This window comes from Hoplias malabaricus, chromosome 4, assembly GCF_029633855.1.
Source record: "Hoplias malabaricus isolate fHopMal1 chromosome 4, fHopMal1.hap1, whole genome shotgun sequence".
Taxonomy (NCBI): domain Eukaryota; kingdom Metazoa; phylum Chordata; class Actinopteri; order Characiformes; family Erythrinidae; genus Hoplias; species Hoplias malabaricus.
This window is the reverse complement of record NC_089803.1, coordinates 36077262-36094933: the sequence shown is the minus strand read 5'-3', so window position 1 is coordinate 36094933 and position 17672 is coordinate 36077262. Positions and strand designations below refer to the sequence as shown.

General features: G+C 38.2%; 1 protein-coding gene across 1 annotated transcript in view; it reads right to left on the bottom strand.

Annotated features, from left to right (window-relative positions):
* Positions 1 to 17672, bottom strand: part of pparab (peroxisome proliferator-activated receptor alpha b) — a 31973-nt gene that overhangs the window by 2653 nt on the left and 11648 nt on the right. Inside the window, exons 2-7 of the mRNA XM_066669076.1 lie at positions 15595 to 15843; positions 13147 to 13304; positions 7459 to 7597; positions 2411 to 2610; positions 603 to 812; positions 173 to 416 (exon numbers count right to left, since the gene is read on the bottom strand). Coding sequence (XP_066525173.1) covers positions 173 to 416; positions 603 to 812; positions 2411 to 2610; positions 7459 to 7597; positions 13147 to 13304; positions 15595 to 15802 — 1159 coding nt within the window. The 5' untranslated portion in view covers positions 15803 to 15843. The remainder of the gene's footprint in view (positions 1 to 172; positions 417 to 602; positions 813 to 2410; positions 2611 to 7458; positions 7598 to 13146; positions 13305 to 15594; positions 15844 to 17672) is intronic.

Here is a 17672-nt window from a genome sequence, read left to right as displayed (position 1 = left end):
TTATAACTGATACAACACCTATATTAAAGTTGAACATTCATGCTGATGCATCAACGCCATCAATGCTTTTTTTTTTTTTTTTTTTTTAAATGCAGGGTCACAAGACACAAATGAATTTAACCCAGTGTCTCGTGAGGTAGGCTCTATGTTGCGATGAGTTTGGTCGTCTCACCTCCACAGCAGATGATGGCAGCCACAAACAGAGCCAGGTCACTGTCGTCCAACTCCAGGGCATTAAATTTCGTGGCAAACTGGAACTTTGGCTCCATCATGTCACTAAACGGCCGCCGCAGACTCTTGAGGAATTCTCTCGTGATAAACCCGCTACCATAGGCAACCAGCAACCCATCTTTATTCATGCAAGAGGCCAGCATGGCAAACAGGGCCTCATACACACCATATTTCAACAGCGTCACCTAGTGGAGCAAGAGACTTGAGTTGAGTTTATTGGGTTTTTTGCCAATAAACAGTGCACACTTGTTTATTATGACAAATGGTAAATCCTACTACAATGCAGCAAATTCTGGACATATCTAATAACAGAGACTTTGTACAGTACAGTTCTTGTTTTGCTTAATATTTCTCTAAACTCTAGGACCGACCTGGTCGTTCAGATCTAGGGTGCAGAAGCCTGGCACAGATTTAGCGAATTCTGTGAGCTCTGTCACTGTCTCCACAGATGTGCATTGACAGCAGTGGAAGATTCGCACTTCTGCCTCCTTATTGAGCAGCCCCCCTGCTGTGCCAACCATCTTAGCCACCAGAGTCTGCTCAGCCAGCTGCAGAGTGTCCATGTCATGAATCACAAAAGGCTGAGAAGCAAAGAAAAACAAGTGAATTATTAAAAAGAACACAATAAATTCATTCATTTGTTCATTAATTCATAATCAAGGTCACAGTTCAAGGTCACAGTCTGAAGTCTAGAGCAGATGTGCCCCCTGGATGGGGCGCCATTCCACCTCAGGGCATCACCCACACAAACAGTCACTCACACACTCATGCATATGGACAGCCAATCAAACTACCAACATGTGTTGTTGGACTGTGGGAGGAAACTGAAGCCACACAGACAAATGGAGAACACACCAAACTCCTCACATAGCGCTGGGGCCATAAATAAACGAACAGGGTCATGACACAGTCATTGTTTATTCTTTGTTTAATGCGAGGTCAGATCATAGTGAGATAAAATACATGTGTGGAAATATGTGGTGGTCAGGTGGGAACACATTTTCTGATTCGCAAATCAATTTATACTGGTAGAAAAGTGCAAAATGGTTCCAAATTAGAGTAGGGAACACAAAGCATTCCGGTTCCTTGTTGATGGAAAGAGCTAACAGACCCTGGAGCTGTGTGAGAGTGAGACACACACACACACACACACACACACACACACACACACGCACACACATCTATAATTTCTCAATTCCTTTATGCCTTTATTTAACAGAAATTATTACTAAAAAATACAGCATGATCCCTGACCAACATAAATTTATTTTGTAAAAATAAACAAACACAGAAATTGAAACCTGTAACAAACTCAGATAAATAACATTCATTAGTGCAAGAAGTGAATCATTTGATGAAGTGGCCAGAGCTCATGCCAGATGGTTTAAAATAAAGTGGAAACATGTGCTGTAGTCAGATGAATCTACATTTCAGTTTGTATTTGGTGAAAAACAGACTTGGCCAAAGATGAAAAAGGTGTTACCAACAAAATGTGGAAAAAAAAAATAATTATGATGGCATGAGTGGCACCAGTGTCCACAGAATGTGTGTGATCTGCAGATATGTGAAGGTGCCTTTGATGTGGAGGCTTATATTGGTATTTTGGGAGACCATGTCCAGATGTGTCTCCTATTGAATGTGTATTGTGCATCATGAAGAGGAGAATGAGACAATAGTGACCACAGACTCTTGAGCATCTGAACGTTTAAACATCTGTGAAGCAACACCCAGCTGAAGAAACTGAATGGGATTTAAGCATTGGACAGGTTCCAGTTTCCATTAAAGCAGAGCTTTGACTGACATCCTAACATCCGTATTGTCTAATGAGCAAAAACTGCATAGTGTGAGAAAGCTTCTTAAAGCACACCAAACATCTGGGTAATGTCAGAGGGACTTGAGAGGACAGAGATCCACACTCAAATGCAAACAAGAGTCATGCTAGTGTTGCAAAAGCAGGCAGGGATAGTATCTGTAAAGTCGCCCTACCCTCTATAACTTTCATTTACGCCCATTAAATGAATTCACTGGAATTTGAGGTTCTCCATATACTCAGCCACACCTTAGAGATGATTTATTGTCTTCAATTGTAATTTCTCATATCCTAATTCTTTGATAAGGGATACACAGTGCATGCAACGTAACTCACACAGACACAAATGTTGATGTATGTTAATCTTACTGGTGTGTTTGTCTTGCCAGTTAAAATGGTCCGTGCTTTGGATTTGTTCATGCTGAAGTTCTTCAGATAAGCCTCATAGATCTGCTTGGCCAGGGTTTTCTGGTCAGCTTGCCGAGGATCCTCTACCTCTTTCTCGCCTGTTAATATCTCTGCCTTCAGCTTCAGCTTCTCTGACTGGGGCATCCGGCCAAAGCGGATAGCTGCATGGAAAATGTACAGCACACATTAAGGTCCAGAAAATATTAAACTTTAAATAACGGACTGCAAGTGTGTATTCATGTGAAGACCTAGACATTTTCTCATAGCCAATTAAGCATGAACATATATTCAACCACCTAAAAAACACTTCTAGTCATTTTGTGAGGATTCCCACAGCTCCATAGTTGTATTACAACAAGTCTTTGTCATCAGCAGTTTCTCAAGATCCTTAAGTATTCCCAAACACATTCACTGATGTTTAGATCTGTGCTCTAAGAACAACATTAAAGACTTCTTTTGATTTGCAAATCCCTTTTGTCCATTTCCTTTTCTCAGTTACATAACCTTTCAGAGCCATAGTGTTGAGTCCTCTCATAGTGAAAGAATAAACAGAAACAACTGCTTTTTATTTAGCAAGAATAAAGCTGGTTTTGGCCTTTGGGGCTCTCTCTGTTTCTCAAATTTTTTGGAAGATTTTGGAATTTCTGTTTTTTTCCCCTCACTTAATTTCCTTTGACTTTCTCCTAGCTTCTGAAAATTTGAATAAATTCTGATATTAAAACAAACAAGTGTGGTCTCTTCTGCACTGTATTGTATGAGTGACTCAGCAAAGTGGGATAGCAACATTTTTCTTATTCATCACACCCTTACACAGATGCAATAATCATCAGAGCAGAACAGACTTCATAATTGGTCTGAATGGAGCTAAGACGAATGGAAACAGATTTACTTGGAAACACAGGACTTCATATAGGAAATTCCCTCTGCACGTTGGACATGGTAACCAAGTTTTGACCAAACTGTTTGCAAATCCTGAGAAATCAGGATGTCTGTTGTCTTGGTAATAGACCCCAAGGAGTTGTGTAACCAAGATTTCACACTGGATTGTGTCCACATGGGGAAACCATTTCACGTTGTCATCCAAAAGGGACATCATGACCCAGTATTTGAATGATGTAACATTTCAACTGGCATTGCAGAATCTTTTTATCAGTAATGAAAGCTTAGTGACCAGCCTTTCCAGGTCATCCATCGACTGATATCACCTCAGTGCACACACACACACACACACATTTTTATAACTGACTGGTTTGATATAGGAACAAAGAATACTGCAGTGTAAATTTTATTCTAATACTATGAAAGTTAGTATTTGGAAAGTGATCCAATACTGTATGTAGACAGTAAAATCTCAAAAGCTAATCAGATTAGCTCTGTACTGGCTGTAAATCTCTTTGACCAAAGGCCACTACACACACACACACCTTGACTAGGACAAACAGTATTATCTACATGTTGTATATTACACTACAAGGCATTCAGCTCATTAGATTGAGCTCAGTTCAAACCCATTTTAATTTCAGTAACTTCCATATAATAATATACATCAATCAATTTGCACAATGCTGCTAATGAGCTGGATCAATCAGCAGAGTGAAACAGGATGTGTATGACGTTAATGCAACAGGAGAATCAGCAGACGTGTCAGATGCAGCTCAGTGTAAGCACATTTGCTAAGCTGGCTCTGAGAGGATGAGGCTTTGGCCAGTCTGGCCTAAGCACTAACACGCCTTCCTAATAAGCTGGAACACAGTGTTGTCAAAATGTTGTCTGCACACTATCAGAAATAAGATGCATGCTTCATTGCAATCTTTTAAAGAATCCAGAAAATCTTTGCAGTGTATTAAAAAAAATTGCAGACCTGTGAAACGTAGTTTTGCACCAAAATCTTTATCCTGTAAGAATTTGGTTGAACAATCTTTGCAGAAGTTGTGATAAACTTAAAACAGACTCTGGAAATGGAATTGTACTAACATTACAATCTGAAATTGAAAAGCCGGGCTTTAACTATACATTCATGGCCAAAAATCTTTTCACAAAAAGTATTTCTCCCAGAAAATTATTTTTGTTATACACATGTTTATTTCCTTTGTGTGTATTGGAACTACACAAAAAAACAGAAAAAAAGGCAAAATTTATATAATTTCTCACAAAACTCCAAAAATGGGACAGCCAAAATTATTGTTACCCTCAACTTAATATTTGGTTGCACATCTTTTGGAAAAAAATAACTGAAATCAATCGCTTCTTAAAAACCATCAACAAGCTTCTTACACCTCTCAACTGGAATTCTGGACCACTTTTCTTTTGCAAACTACTCCAGGTCTCTCATATTTGAAGGGTGGATTCTCCCAACAGCAATTTTAAGAGCTCTCAACAGGTGTTCAATAGGATTTAGATCCACACTCATTGCTGGCCACTTCAGAACTCTCCAGCACTTTGTTTTCATCCATTTCTGGGAGCTTTTTAGGTAAGTTTGTGGTCGTTGTCCTTCTGGAAGACCCATGACCTAGGATGCAAATCCAGCTTTCTGACACTGGGCCCCACATTGTGACCCAAAATCCTTGGTAATCTTCAGATTTCATAATGCCTTGCACACAGTCAAGGCACGCAGTGCCAGAGGCAGCAAAAAACCCCAAAACATCTTTAAACCTGCACGATATTTGATCATAGGTGTGTTTTTTTCTTTCTAGGCCTCATTCCATAGCTTTTTTTTCCATTCAAATGTCGACGGATAGTTCGCACTGACATTGATGCACCCAGAGCCTGCAGGACAGCTTTAATTTCTTTGGAACTTGATTGGGGCTGCTTATGCAGCATCCAGACTATCCTGTGTTGCAACCTTTCATCAATTTTTCTCTTCTTTCTATTTCCAGGGAGATTAGCTACAGTGCCATGGGTTGTAAATTTCTTCATTATGTTGCGCACCATGGACAAAGAAACATCAAGATCTCTGGAAATGGATTTGTAGCCTTGAGATTGTTGATATTTTTCCACAATTTTGGTTCCCAAGTCCACAGACAGTTCTCTTCTCCACATCCTGTTCTCCATGCTTCAGTGTGGCGCACACAGATACATAATGCAAAGATTGAGTCAAATGATCTCCTTTTTTATCTGGTTTCAGGTGTGATTTTTATATCGCCCACACCTATTTCTTGCTACATAAATCACATGTTTGAAACAATGTTATTTACCCACAATTATGAAAGATGCCAATAATTTTCTGGCCCATTTTAGGAGTTTTGCATGAAATTATATACATTTTGGCATTTTTATCTCTGTTTTTTGTGTTGTTCCAATACACACAAAGGACATAAACGTATATATATATATATATATATATATATATATATATATATATATATATATATATATATATATATATGCGCATACTGGTGACACTGGGATAAGTGGTTTATGCACATGTACTCTACAGAGAAGGAGATTAGGGCACAAACACAGGGGGCAGACAGAGTGATCTAATCAAGACGTGGAGGTATAGTTTCAATCCTGTGACCACTCAGCCTTTGCCAGACTAATGAGTGATATGGGAATAGCATGTCCTTACTCCAATTCTAAACCTGATATAACCAAAGCAGCTCATAGGATTGTTGGATAACTACAGGAACTGAGAAAATGTTCTATCACTCAGAGTTCATGCAAACTGTTTAATGTCACTACAACTCTGGAATGTACTGTGATGAGACACATGCAATTTAAAATGGTCAGTAGGAGAATGTAATATATGAGCAATCATTACACAAACTTCAATAAAGCCTTGATAATTCAGAAGGCGATAAGGAAATTCAAGTTTACCATGAACTACCTGATAACACATATTTCAAATTCTCCTTCAGGTGTCTTTTACAGGAGAAAGAAGCTAGTCTTTACTTCCTTGTTTATTGATTTCTAATAAAATATTTTGGACTAAAAGGCAATGCTTGGTTTTATTCTACAAATCAGTCCATTTCTACCACAAAGCATTTAGAAAATCAATTAGTCAGCAAAACAATCAAAGGCTTACAAACAATCCTAATCAACAGCCACAATAATAAAGCACTTATCTGTAATCAGTCTGAACAGGTCCACATTAATGAAACTTTGCTTGTGGCATTCTCAACACAAATAAACACTAAAAAGCATGCTGAGGTTTCTTTGTTGTTAGTTAAATCATTTCTCTTTTAACTTATCAGCTGGTAAGCTCATGCTCCAGATCATCCATCTGGCAGTCTGACCTAGCACATGTTTCCTGAACCGAGCCAACCTGTGTTGACACTGTTCCATGATGTCACTTAGACTACCATAGCCCTCTCTGCTATTTTTAATGTGGAACCAACAAAGCTCCGCACAGCCAGGTTGAGGGTCAGCATGCCATGCTGCAAGTGTACATAAAAAGAGGGATTGGTACACAGAAACCATTCTGGGTCACAGACTTTGAGCATGACATGTCTTGAAGCATGTGTCCTCTAACTGCTGAGCATGTGAGCTATGCATGCACTCATTAAAACTGGTTAGACAATGTTATAAGATATAATAAGTAAGAGAAAGTCATTTAAGAAACTGATAAGTGATCTTCGGGAAGACAAGCTTTAGACAGTATGTGTGTCTCGGGTACACTATTATGCCTGCACAGTGGGGCTGAGATAACCTGAATGGTGTTTACATTGTTTCGTTGGTACCAAGAAACCAGTAAGGGTCATTTTATAACATGGGAGCAAACAGGGAGAGGAACCGTTCTGGCTGTAGTAGCTATGAATAAACCATGGGTAGAATCATCATTTTAATGAGGAAACCAGAGTGACTGGAGCACTGGTTGTAGTGGCCAACGTGGTAACCAGCTTGTATAGTTCACCAAGCAAGTCCTGGGGTACTGACCAACTGGCCTTACATATTTATCTTCATACAACTCAGTCTTTGTAGATCATTATAGCCAGAAATGGCCTATAAACAATTAAAACTGTTATTACCTGCATTTGTGTGTTTGTGTGTGTTGATGCAATAACACTCACCATTGTGGGACATGCCCACAGACAGGCACTTCTGAAAGCGACAGTATTGGCACTTGTTCCGATTCTTCTTTTGGATTTTGCAGTGGCGTTCACACTTATCATATTCTAGCTTGAGGCGAATGGTCCGCCTGAAGAAGCCCTGCAGGTGGCAGAAGTAGAAGGTAGTTTGTTTAACAAAACAAATGAATAAATAACACAAAATAATGTCACCAAGTGTCAATGATGTGAAGCACAATAGCTCACCCCTGTGAAGCAGTCCCTAAAATGTGGATATGTGAGAATTATCACCCTTGTGTGAGAATGAGTGAGTGAGTGACAAACCAGTTCGACGCGGTGCTTCAAATCTAAAAAAAAATAGACCAAGTACAGGACATGTCACTATGGCAAAGCAAATAAATGCACTTTGTCTGAAACTAGTGGCACGGTGGCTTAGTGGTTAGCACATTCGCCTCCCAGCGCTGGGATCTTGGGTTCAAGTCCCATCTGGGTGGAGTTTCCATGTTCTCCCCGTGTCTGCGTGGGTTTCCTCCGGGGGGCTACCGGTTTCCTCCCACAGTCCAAAAACATGGAGGGTAGGTGAATTGGCTTCTGTCTAATAACTGTCCTAGTGAATGAGTGTGGATGTGAATGTCTGTGTGTGTGCCCAGATATGGATTGGCGCTCTGTCCTGGGTGAAATCCTAGTGCCCGATGCAGTCCTCCAGGTGGACGGTCGTTCCTGGTCGAGAGTATGCTGTGCGTGTTTGGCTGCTGCTTCTCGCCAGTGTGTGGATTGAGTGTTCTGAGCAGTGTGGATTGTAAAGCGTCCTTGGGTATTTAGAAAGGCGCTATATAAGTGTAATGATAGATAGACTAGCATACCATTTATGCCGGTAAATAAATCTATCTTTAGTAAAAATCCTAATAGTGAAGTGAGGATGCACTGATGGCTCATATTTGGTCCAACAACACATGCTGGTAGGTGGATTGGTTATGCAGAAGTGTCCATAGGTGTGAGCGTGTGCTGCCCTGTGACAGACTGGAGCACACAACCTGTCCAGGGTGTGTTCCTGCCTTAATTCCAGGTGGGCTCCAGACCCACTATGAGCACCTTAAAAGGTTTCCATAAAGGGTTATTTGGGGAAAGTTTTGCATTTGTTTAAGAACAATGTTTAAAAGAAATTTGTGAGTGTGAAAACTAATGAAGTCTCTATACCATGGGTTCTTAACCTACAGGTAGTGAACCCTTTGGGGGACAGTATGATTCTACAAAAAATGTGGTGATGGAAAAAGATGTGCAGCCCTTTCAGAAAGGTGGCAGATGGATGTGTTGTTTGATGCCACAACGCACAACTTGACCCAAGTTTATATAGCAGCAAATAACAGAAGATATCTGTGTGGGTTCCTGCTGCCAATTGCACTGTATTTGAGGTGTATCACTCTGCATCAGCTGTGTTATAGAAACTGCTCTGTACTAGAGGATGAATCAGCAGACATTTCCTAAACTGTCAGATGTTAGCTGATTTGTTGTAAATTTTCTCCTGAAGGTGTGACTCAAATGGATAAATCTACCGCAGGTCTCTCACCTCATATTTTGCTTAGTTTTTTTTATTATGTATGATTTATATGTGAATAATGGTTATTGTTAAATCTCTCATGGGTTTTTCTTCTATTGCATCACCAGTAAAAAAGTGTAATGCTGAATTGTGTACTGTACACACTATAACCATTACATTTGTAGACCTACAATTGTGGATTTCAACCGTTCCCCAATTTTTAATGAATCAGGGGTTCATAAAATGTTTTACCATAAAAATGGGTTACGTTGGGGAAAAAAGAGAAAACCTGTTCTATGACAATTTAAGGTTTATTACTGTGTTTTTCTATCATTATTAGTAATTAAATTCAGAATATATGTCTGTAGCCAAGAGAGTAATCTTTAGTAAAAACTAAAGATGAGTAGAAGTTACGTTGCTGAACAAATGAAACTATGAACCTGCATTATTTCTCAGTAGTTGCAAACATTGCCATAACAAACAGAGCACACACATCTGTCACAGCTTGTCCTTGTCTTATGTTTTCTTTATTAAAATAATTTGAAGAAATCTACCTTTTTACAAACGTTAAAAATATTTGAAATAGTAATCCGGGACAGAATTTCTTCCCTGAGTGTAGGGAAACTGTCGGAAACTGTAGGTCTGCAAGCAAGCAACTGGTCCCAAACAGGTCCAGGCTGTTTCATTTATATAGGGCATTTCTTACACAAACACAGTTCTAGGTTCTTAAGAGTAGTAAAAGAAAAGCAATATTTAGCATTACTGAAGACCAATGAAAAGAATATACAGAGCTTATTGGTCAGGATTATATGCCTAGTTGAAACTATTAAAACTGTATTTGGATGTTGTATCCTCAACTCAGACAAGTGCAAGTCATCAAACTACACAATCATAAGTATATGCTGAACCTGAAATCAGTTCACTTGCACAATCTGGATAAACAGTGGAGTCAATCATCAGTGAGCAGTGCCAGCAGTGTGGACACTCAAAGGGAGGCTGGCAGGGAGATGAGGGCCATTAAACATGAATTGCTTCATTTCTATTTAGCCATTCTGTCCCGAGACTCTTCCACAAAGTTACGAAAGGGAGATTATGGTGAGGGCAGGAGCTCCATGGGGGACAGCAGGAGGAGTGCAAGGGGGGTGGGGGTGGGTTGATTTGAGGACAGTGAGGTTATGGGTGTGAGTCCAGAAGGGAGACAGCATGCTGCCGAACATGAATATAGTCACGTGGCTGCAAGGGGCTATTCATAAACTTAAGCCCTGTTTTACTAAACGAAAACAATGAGGGAGTATGTAAAGATGAAAAAGTCTGTCATATATATGAGAGCCTGTCATTATATACATATTAATGCCCCTTTACCAAAGCAATAAGCCAAAAGATGCTGTGTGTTACTCTGCATACATGCATGTACACCGAGTACTTTAGAGCAGCTTCAACTGTGGCTCAGCCAATCAGAATTTAGAACTGTAAATATCTCTTCAATACATTTGTACACAACACATATTAGAATAGTGTATTAACAATCTGTTTTTAACTCAAATCCAAAGAAATTCTTTACAGTCTTAACAGAACTGGTATTACTAACGGCGACGCAACTGTCAACCGCAGTATCATGACATACCTCTGAGTGTGTTTGAACCAATGGTTTGAGTATGTTACACCCTATATATTTGATCTGGTAAATTTTGGTTTCAAATTGCAATTCAGCCACAACCAGACTAAAGGACTTTGATTTGTCCTGCCATCACCTACCTGGGTTACGTCACCTCATACCTGACATTGATTGGGTTGTAGAGTGGTGTGCATCTGGTGTCAGTGTTGTCATTCAGCCAGTAGATGGTAAAAATGAACGAATGAACTAAGAGATTGATTGAATTGCCACTGTACTGCTAACATTATGGCACTAAAACCAGCAGCAGCAATAAAAATAAAACACTTTTAAAGAAGCACAGGCTGATTAACGCTGTGGCCCAAATCACACTCAACTGTGTTTTACCTTTTAGACTACTGTGGACCATTCTAGTAATGATGCAGTGTTTATACCCTATGCAATGTGAAGTTTGGTATAAAGAGGAAGTAATGTGGAAATAAGTACCAGCTGTTTAAATTTTAGCTTTTATTTATGTTTATTACAATAACACATGACATAAACAAGACAGCTGATGTGTGAGATTGGAGAGAGGTATTATCATTTACTGTCCCTCATGTGTGCAGCTTTGAACATTAAAACTCGCAGAGCCACGGAATAAAGTTTTATACTAAGGCACTATGGTATGGTTATGGTATGATATTTCTCATCCTGTACTAATCAGTCATAAAAATCACATGCATCCTGTAGTAAAATTACTTTACCCCCTTACCCTGGAAAAACTAATCCTAATTGTCCTGAAAGTCAGAACCTCCATTCACACTGCACACAAACCAAACCATGGCTCGGTTTGACCTGGACTGAGACCCCATCTTTTGGTCAAACCAAATTGTTTTACTTTGGTCCAGATTGTGGATGCTATTGTGTTTTGGACCAAAATGAAATTCAGACGGTTTTTAATCAAAGCTTAATAAACACTCAAGGAAGAATTTCCCAGTTTGTCGATACTTCAGCAAAATCCTTAAGGGAGACCGACAGAAGCTGATCACTGTTTGAGGTGATGAGGTGGCCACACAGAACTGTTCGCTCATCTGAAAAATCAATATATTTCCCACACATACTGTATATTCTTGGAGTTTATTATCCATGGCATTATGTTGATGCTTACTGTGACCTTCAGACTTATTGGGTCTACCATTTATCACGACCAATTTCATGAAAATAAACTTTAATTGACTTGATTGATGCAAGCAGTTAAAAAAGAGTTTGAGAACAGATTAAACACATTGTGCTGTTTGGACTACAGCTGTGTCAACTATAATGTAGTCCAAGTAATGTAGAACAATAACCTGTTTTCAAAAGAGCTGATTCTTTATTTGTGAAGCTCAAGCTAGAAAAGCTGCTACCAGTTGAAGGTGATCTGATGCACACTGTTGCTATCGCCAAAATAGTAACTTCACAGGAGAAAGAAAAATCCTTCTTAATTTTCAGTTGAAGTCAATATAAGAAATATATTCCAACAATTTTGGAGCATTTCTATTGGTCCATTCATCCTGAAATTTTCACAGAATGTGAACAACTGCTGTGTTCAAATAAAGTAGTAAACTAAAAATCTACAAATATGAAGATACATGTATTCTTTGGACAGCAGTGATATATTTTGTTGCCCTTGCTGAAAGGAGTCTAGCAAGATGAGCAGAGGAGTTATAGTGAAACCTTTTAAATTTAGAATTGGCTTGGATCTTAAATCACAGGCTCTGAACTGCTGAAATGATAAAAACCTGTGACAACTCCACAAAGTCAGCAGTCCACAGCGTTTCAGAGATAACTTGAAATACTGGCAGGAGGACCAGTAGAAGGGAAAAGAGTGTAGATACTCGCTACCATACTGCACATGTGACTGTCCCATTTGGTCCTCCATATAGAGACCATATCAGGCCTGTGGCCATATCCAACACGGGTTAATTCCATACCCAGTAAAAGTCCTAATGACACAAATTGCTAGTTAAGCATCAGTGTTAACAAAACACCTAAGAACTACACTAAAACATTCATTTTGGAATAATGTAGGTGTTATTCATTTAATCAAAAGTTGGAGTTATGTTTTTGTTTTGTTTTATTTTGATAATAGGACTGAAATTATAACACAGAGTTTCAGTGACAGAGGAAGCTACGTGATAATGGCTAAAATGATAACTGTGATTGTTTTGGTCAAACAAAAAACACTTCTTTATCATAATTATCCAGCTGTTTCAGGAACACAATCAGTTTATTGCACCAGCATTTACAGAGCTTTTACACATGTCTACAACATAAGAATATTTTAGCCAGCTGGGAATGTAGATCATGTAGTCACCAACAACCCTGCGATTATAATAATGCAAACAACTGTGTTGTATTCTGTGTCAAGACCAGAATACAGCTTGTTCAGTGACATTATAAGCCTATGGCTACTTCAAATATCTAAAAGTTTGATTCAGAAGACAACGTTTAGTTAAATACAGCTTTTAAATTTAAAATTTTGTCTGTTTCACACCCTCAGGTCTTGTGTGTTGAAACTCACCTTGCAACCCTCACAGGCATGAACACCGTAGTGATAACCTGAGGCACGATCAGCACATACACGGCATTCCAGATTCAGAGAAGCTGATGAGAACTCCTCCTGACCCACCCCAGCACCACATACACCTGAGGATGGACTTGAAGCTGGGGTCAAGGCATCTATCCAAAGACAGGGAATAAAAACAAAAACCAACCATTTTTTAAAATCTGTAAATCTGCTCAGTTTCCACTACAGCAAAATGATAGATGAGCTGAAATAAGCTGAGATTATTGTCATCTCTAACTCATTAAGTGTTAGTGTCACACTATATTTAAAATAAGCAAAATTATCTGCAAATATAAAGAGATCATTTCAGTTACTTACAAACTTACTTTAAAAAGGGGGAAGAAATCAAGCTGAATTCAAATAATCTTATTCTTTAGGAAAATCTCAAACAGATATGTTACAGACATTGAGTGTATTAAGATGATTAAAACTTAAATAAGATTTTTTATGTTTCATTAGTCTTTTCAATTAGTTGTGACAGTGATGAAAACTCATCTCCACTGCAAAACAATTTTTTTTCTTTTACTTTGTATATTTTATAAATACCAACAGCACTACTCTGTCTGATCCATTGGTACCAGAACAACACACCTACACACCACCACAACTTCAGTGTCATTGTAGCACTAAGAAGGATTCACCACACAAATCAGACCTACTCTGTGTTGGTCCTGGCCATGGGAGAACAAGGTGAAAGGGGCAAAATTTGCAGAGCAACATACGGACTACAGTCTGTATGGTCAGTGGAGTTGCTAAAATGGACAATGAACATAATAACTAGGTGGTCATAATGTTATGGTTGATCTTGGTTGATGTTATGGTGTATGCTAGGGTTGAGGTTCTATGAAAACTGAATCCAAGCATCAAATAATAATGCAAAAATCAGCAAAAATATTTTTCTCTTTCATTGTATGTTCCTGTGCATGAAATACATAACTGGCTTCTCTTGCAACAGTTACTGTAAAATTCACCAATGAACCAAATAGGACTACTACTAAATCTAGTTCTGGAAACTGGAAAATTAAAAGTTTGAAACAATGGCAACAAGGATCATAAAAATGTGAATACTCTTTAACAAAAAAAAAAAAAATAAATAAATAATAAATAAATAAATAAATAAAATAAAATAAAACAAAATAAAATAAAAAGTCTACAGAGACACATTTGAGATCCAGAGACAACCTGGATTCAGAACAAGGCTAGAGATAAGGCACATTAATTTATCAAAACACCATTTTATAACCCCACATTAAATGTCGTGCTTCATAAGAATGTTGAAACTTTTTGGGTGCATTGTAACAATAAATTGACACCCGGGGCAGAAAAAAACAAATAACAAAAACAAAAAAGAGAGACCTAGGATCTTAAATATCATCAAACAGTGAACAGTTGTGGTGAACCACTTTACTGAGAAAATGTAATTCAACACAAAACGTTTTATTTGGTATTTATAAAATATAATTAATGCTATTTTTGAGCATTTTTAATTCATTTTTCATAGTTTTTGTTTTCCAGAATAGGCCAGTTAAATATTTCAAATTGTGTATGAATTTATATGTACTGCAAGTCAAATTGTTATCCAGCATGCAACGTTTAAGACCATTGTGACCATTGTACGAAAACAAACTTATGATCCAACAAATCATCATTAAATCCACTGACTACACAAAATATATTTTCTGCTGATGGTTTTTCCTTTATTTATTCCAACAAAAATCAGCAAGTTATATTCCTTCATGTTACTCTTCCCATTTTTCCAGGCAGGTCTGATGTCTCACAACTAACACACCCTTGCTTCTCTCTTTAATGTTTGCATTTCAGCCTGTGATTCAGTCATTTTATTCCTCTTATGCAACTACTATATGTACAGTATTATGAAACATCTCTTAGAAATTTTTATCAGTTTTTACCTGCCTTGACAAATAATAATAATAATAATTATAAATTATTATTATTATTATTATTATTATTATTATTATTATTAATGATAACCATAATAAAAAATAAGGCAATAAACACATAAATAAATAGAGACATGAATTGTAGCACAGATATTTATCTGCACAAGTGTCAGAGAATCAAGTGTGTCCAAATAAATAAAGACTACTTTGATCTACTTCAAACTTAAAAAGTATATCTATTTCTACTTTTTTTCTTAGATGTAAAATATTTAGCATTTCCCATGTAAATAGCAGCTTACAGCTAAGAGTCTAATGCCGCGTCTGGAAAATCACAGCTACAAAAAAAGGTACTTTATTTTTCTAAATACAATATAAAATTTCCTGAACAATTGTACATTAATAATATAAATAATAATATATTTTCTTAGGACAGTGATGGTTCTGATGTGTGAATATGATCAAATGGACCAGCACAGTGTCAGTATTTTCGTCTGTTTCTTACCTAGTACGGTGGAGCTCTCGGAGCTCGAGCACATGCTGGATGACTGGCACTCAGGCACGTCCAGGTTGCTCAATGCCTCTTGGTCAATGGACTGTGAGATGTCTTGCAGATCACCAACACCACCGATGAAGTCCCTGCAGAGTGGACTGTCCAGCACTGGATCCTCCAAAGGCGATGGAGGGCTGTATGGGCTCTCCATGTCTACCATGTTGATGGTGGACAGGGCCCCAGACCAAAGCGTGCATCAGACTGAACACAGAGAAAAAAACTCAACATGAATCTGACATTCATTTTTAAACTAAGCAGAGTCCAGAAGCACTACCATTGTAAATAGGCATGAGGACACATTTAAAGGGGTCAATAACGGTATATTCATAACAAGCACAGCATTTTTATAGAAGTCCTGCTTAATTTAAAACATTAATCAAATTGGATTTATTGCTGCACTACTCAGCAGATAATAGCAGGAGCCATCATTAATCACGAAGATGCTCAAAATTAGTGACCAGTTTTACCCGTTAAGTGTGTTGAGTTTTAATCATTTACTCCCCCTTATCAGTATTAAACAGGGATGGAATCACTCAGGAATAGCCTTATCTAAGTGTCTGCGTTGTGTCTGCATGATGGAGAGGTTAAGCACATGAGGCAACTGAGGCCAACAGAGCTATCAATAGTTAATATGCACTTAAACTAGAAGTTTATGGGCTCTGACATGACACATCGAGCCTAGGTGCCTTTAGCTGTGAGCTAGATTTACATCTGGCATCCAGTCTATTTATAAGAACCATATGTACACCAGACATGTTGTAAAGTGTTACGCTACTGAAGAGTGCCAACACAGCATCATAAATAGTTCAGCAGTAGAGCAGTAGGTCACACGAGAGTGCTTGGAGTTCAGCATATGCATCATGTTCTAACTGAGGCATGTCCTAACAGAGCTTTTAACAGCTTGACAGCAGAGAAAGACGGGAAATTGGGTATGATAGAACTTGAGAAATGTAGGGCTAAATAAAATAAAAGCAGTAAACTAATATTATATTTTACTTATTATATATTTATTTATATATGCTTTCACAGAAAGCAAGGGAGAGGGTTGCATAAAGAAGAAAAGGGGAGAGAGTATGAGAAGTTTCAGGATGAGAAGGACAATGAAAGCATGGAGGAGCGAGGGGAGGAGATTCTGGGTCGCCAGCAAAGACAACAGAGCTTTGTTTGTCCCAGGGTCAAAGAGACTCAGTAGGACACAACTCTCTGAGCCAGGCATAGACAATGTTATCAGCCCAGTCAGCAAGGGCACACACTCAGAGAGTGAAGTGAAGAAGTGAAATATATTGAAGATATAATTACACTATAATCTTTTGGTAATTTGGACTATACTAAAAAGGTGTTATGTAACCCACAGAACTGATAATATTTTAACCGGGAGTATGAATTGGGAATAAAACATAGGTATATTTAGTTGTAGTTTAGTGCTGGTATGAATGGATCAGACACAGCAGTGCTGCTGGAGTTTTTAAAACACTGTGCTCACTCACACCCCACATTATTAGATACACCCACTTAGTTTGCCCACCTTGTTGATGCAAAGCAAGAGACTAATTAGGCACTGACAGCTGTTTAAGTAGGCAGTGTTCTAAACAATGTCTGTCCTCATGAGGCAGAATCTTGAGACGCTCTAGTTAGATAGCGATCTAGTTCCCGCCCACTGCCACAATCTGTGTTGACTTAACTTGGCTGCTTGTGTCGACTCAGCTTCATGGATTCTGCTCTTCAGGTTTATATTAAATTTTGGTCAGATTAAGGTATCTCAGTATTTTATAATGATAATAATAATAATAATAATAATAATAATAAGTTACATATATAAAGTTACAGGTAATGTAGCAACAGACAGACAACATAACAAAGACAACATGAAAAAACAAACAAACATTTATGGCACTGGGAGGTTGAATGCAAGGGAGAATAGGTGAGGTTTAAGCTGGGACCTAAAAAAAGGCAGAGAGTTTGACTGCTGGATTTGTGACGGAAGAGTTTTTCAAAGAAGGGGAGCGACTCTGGAGAAAGCCCAGTATGCG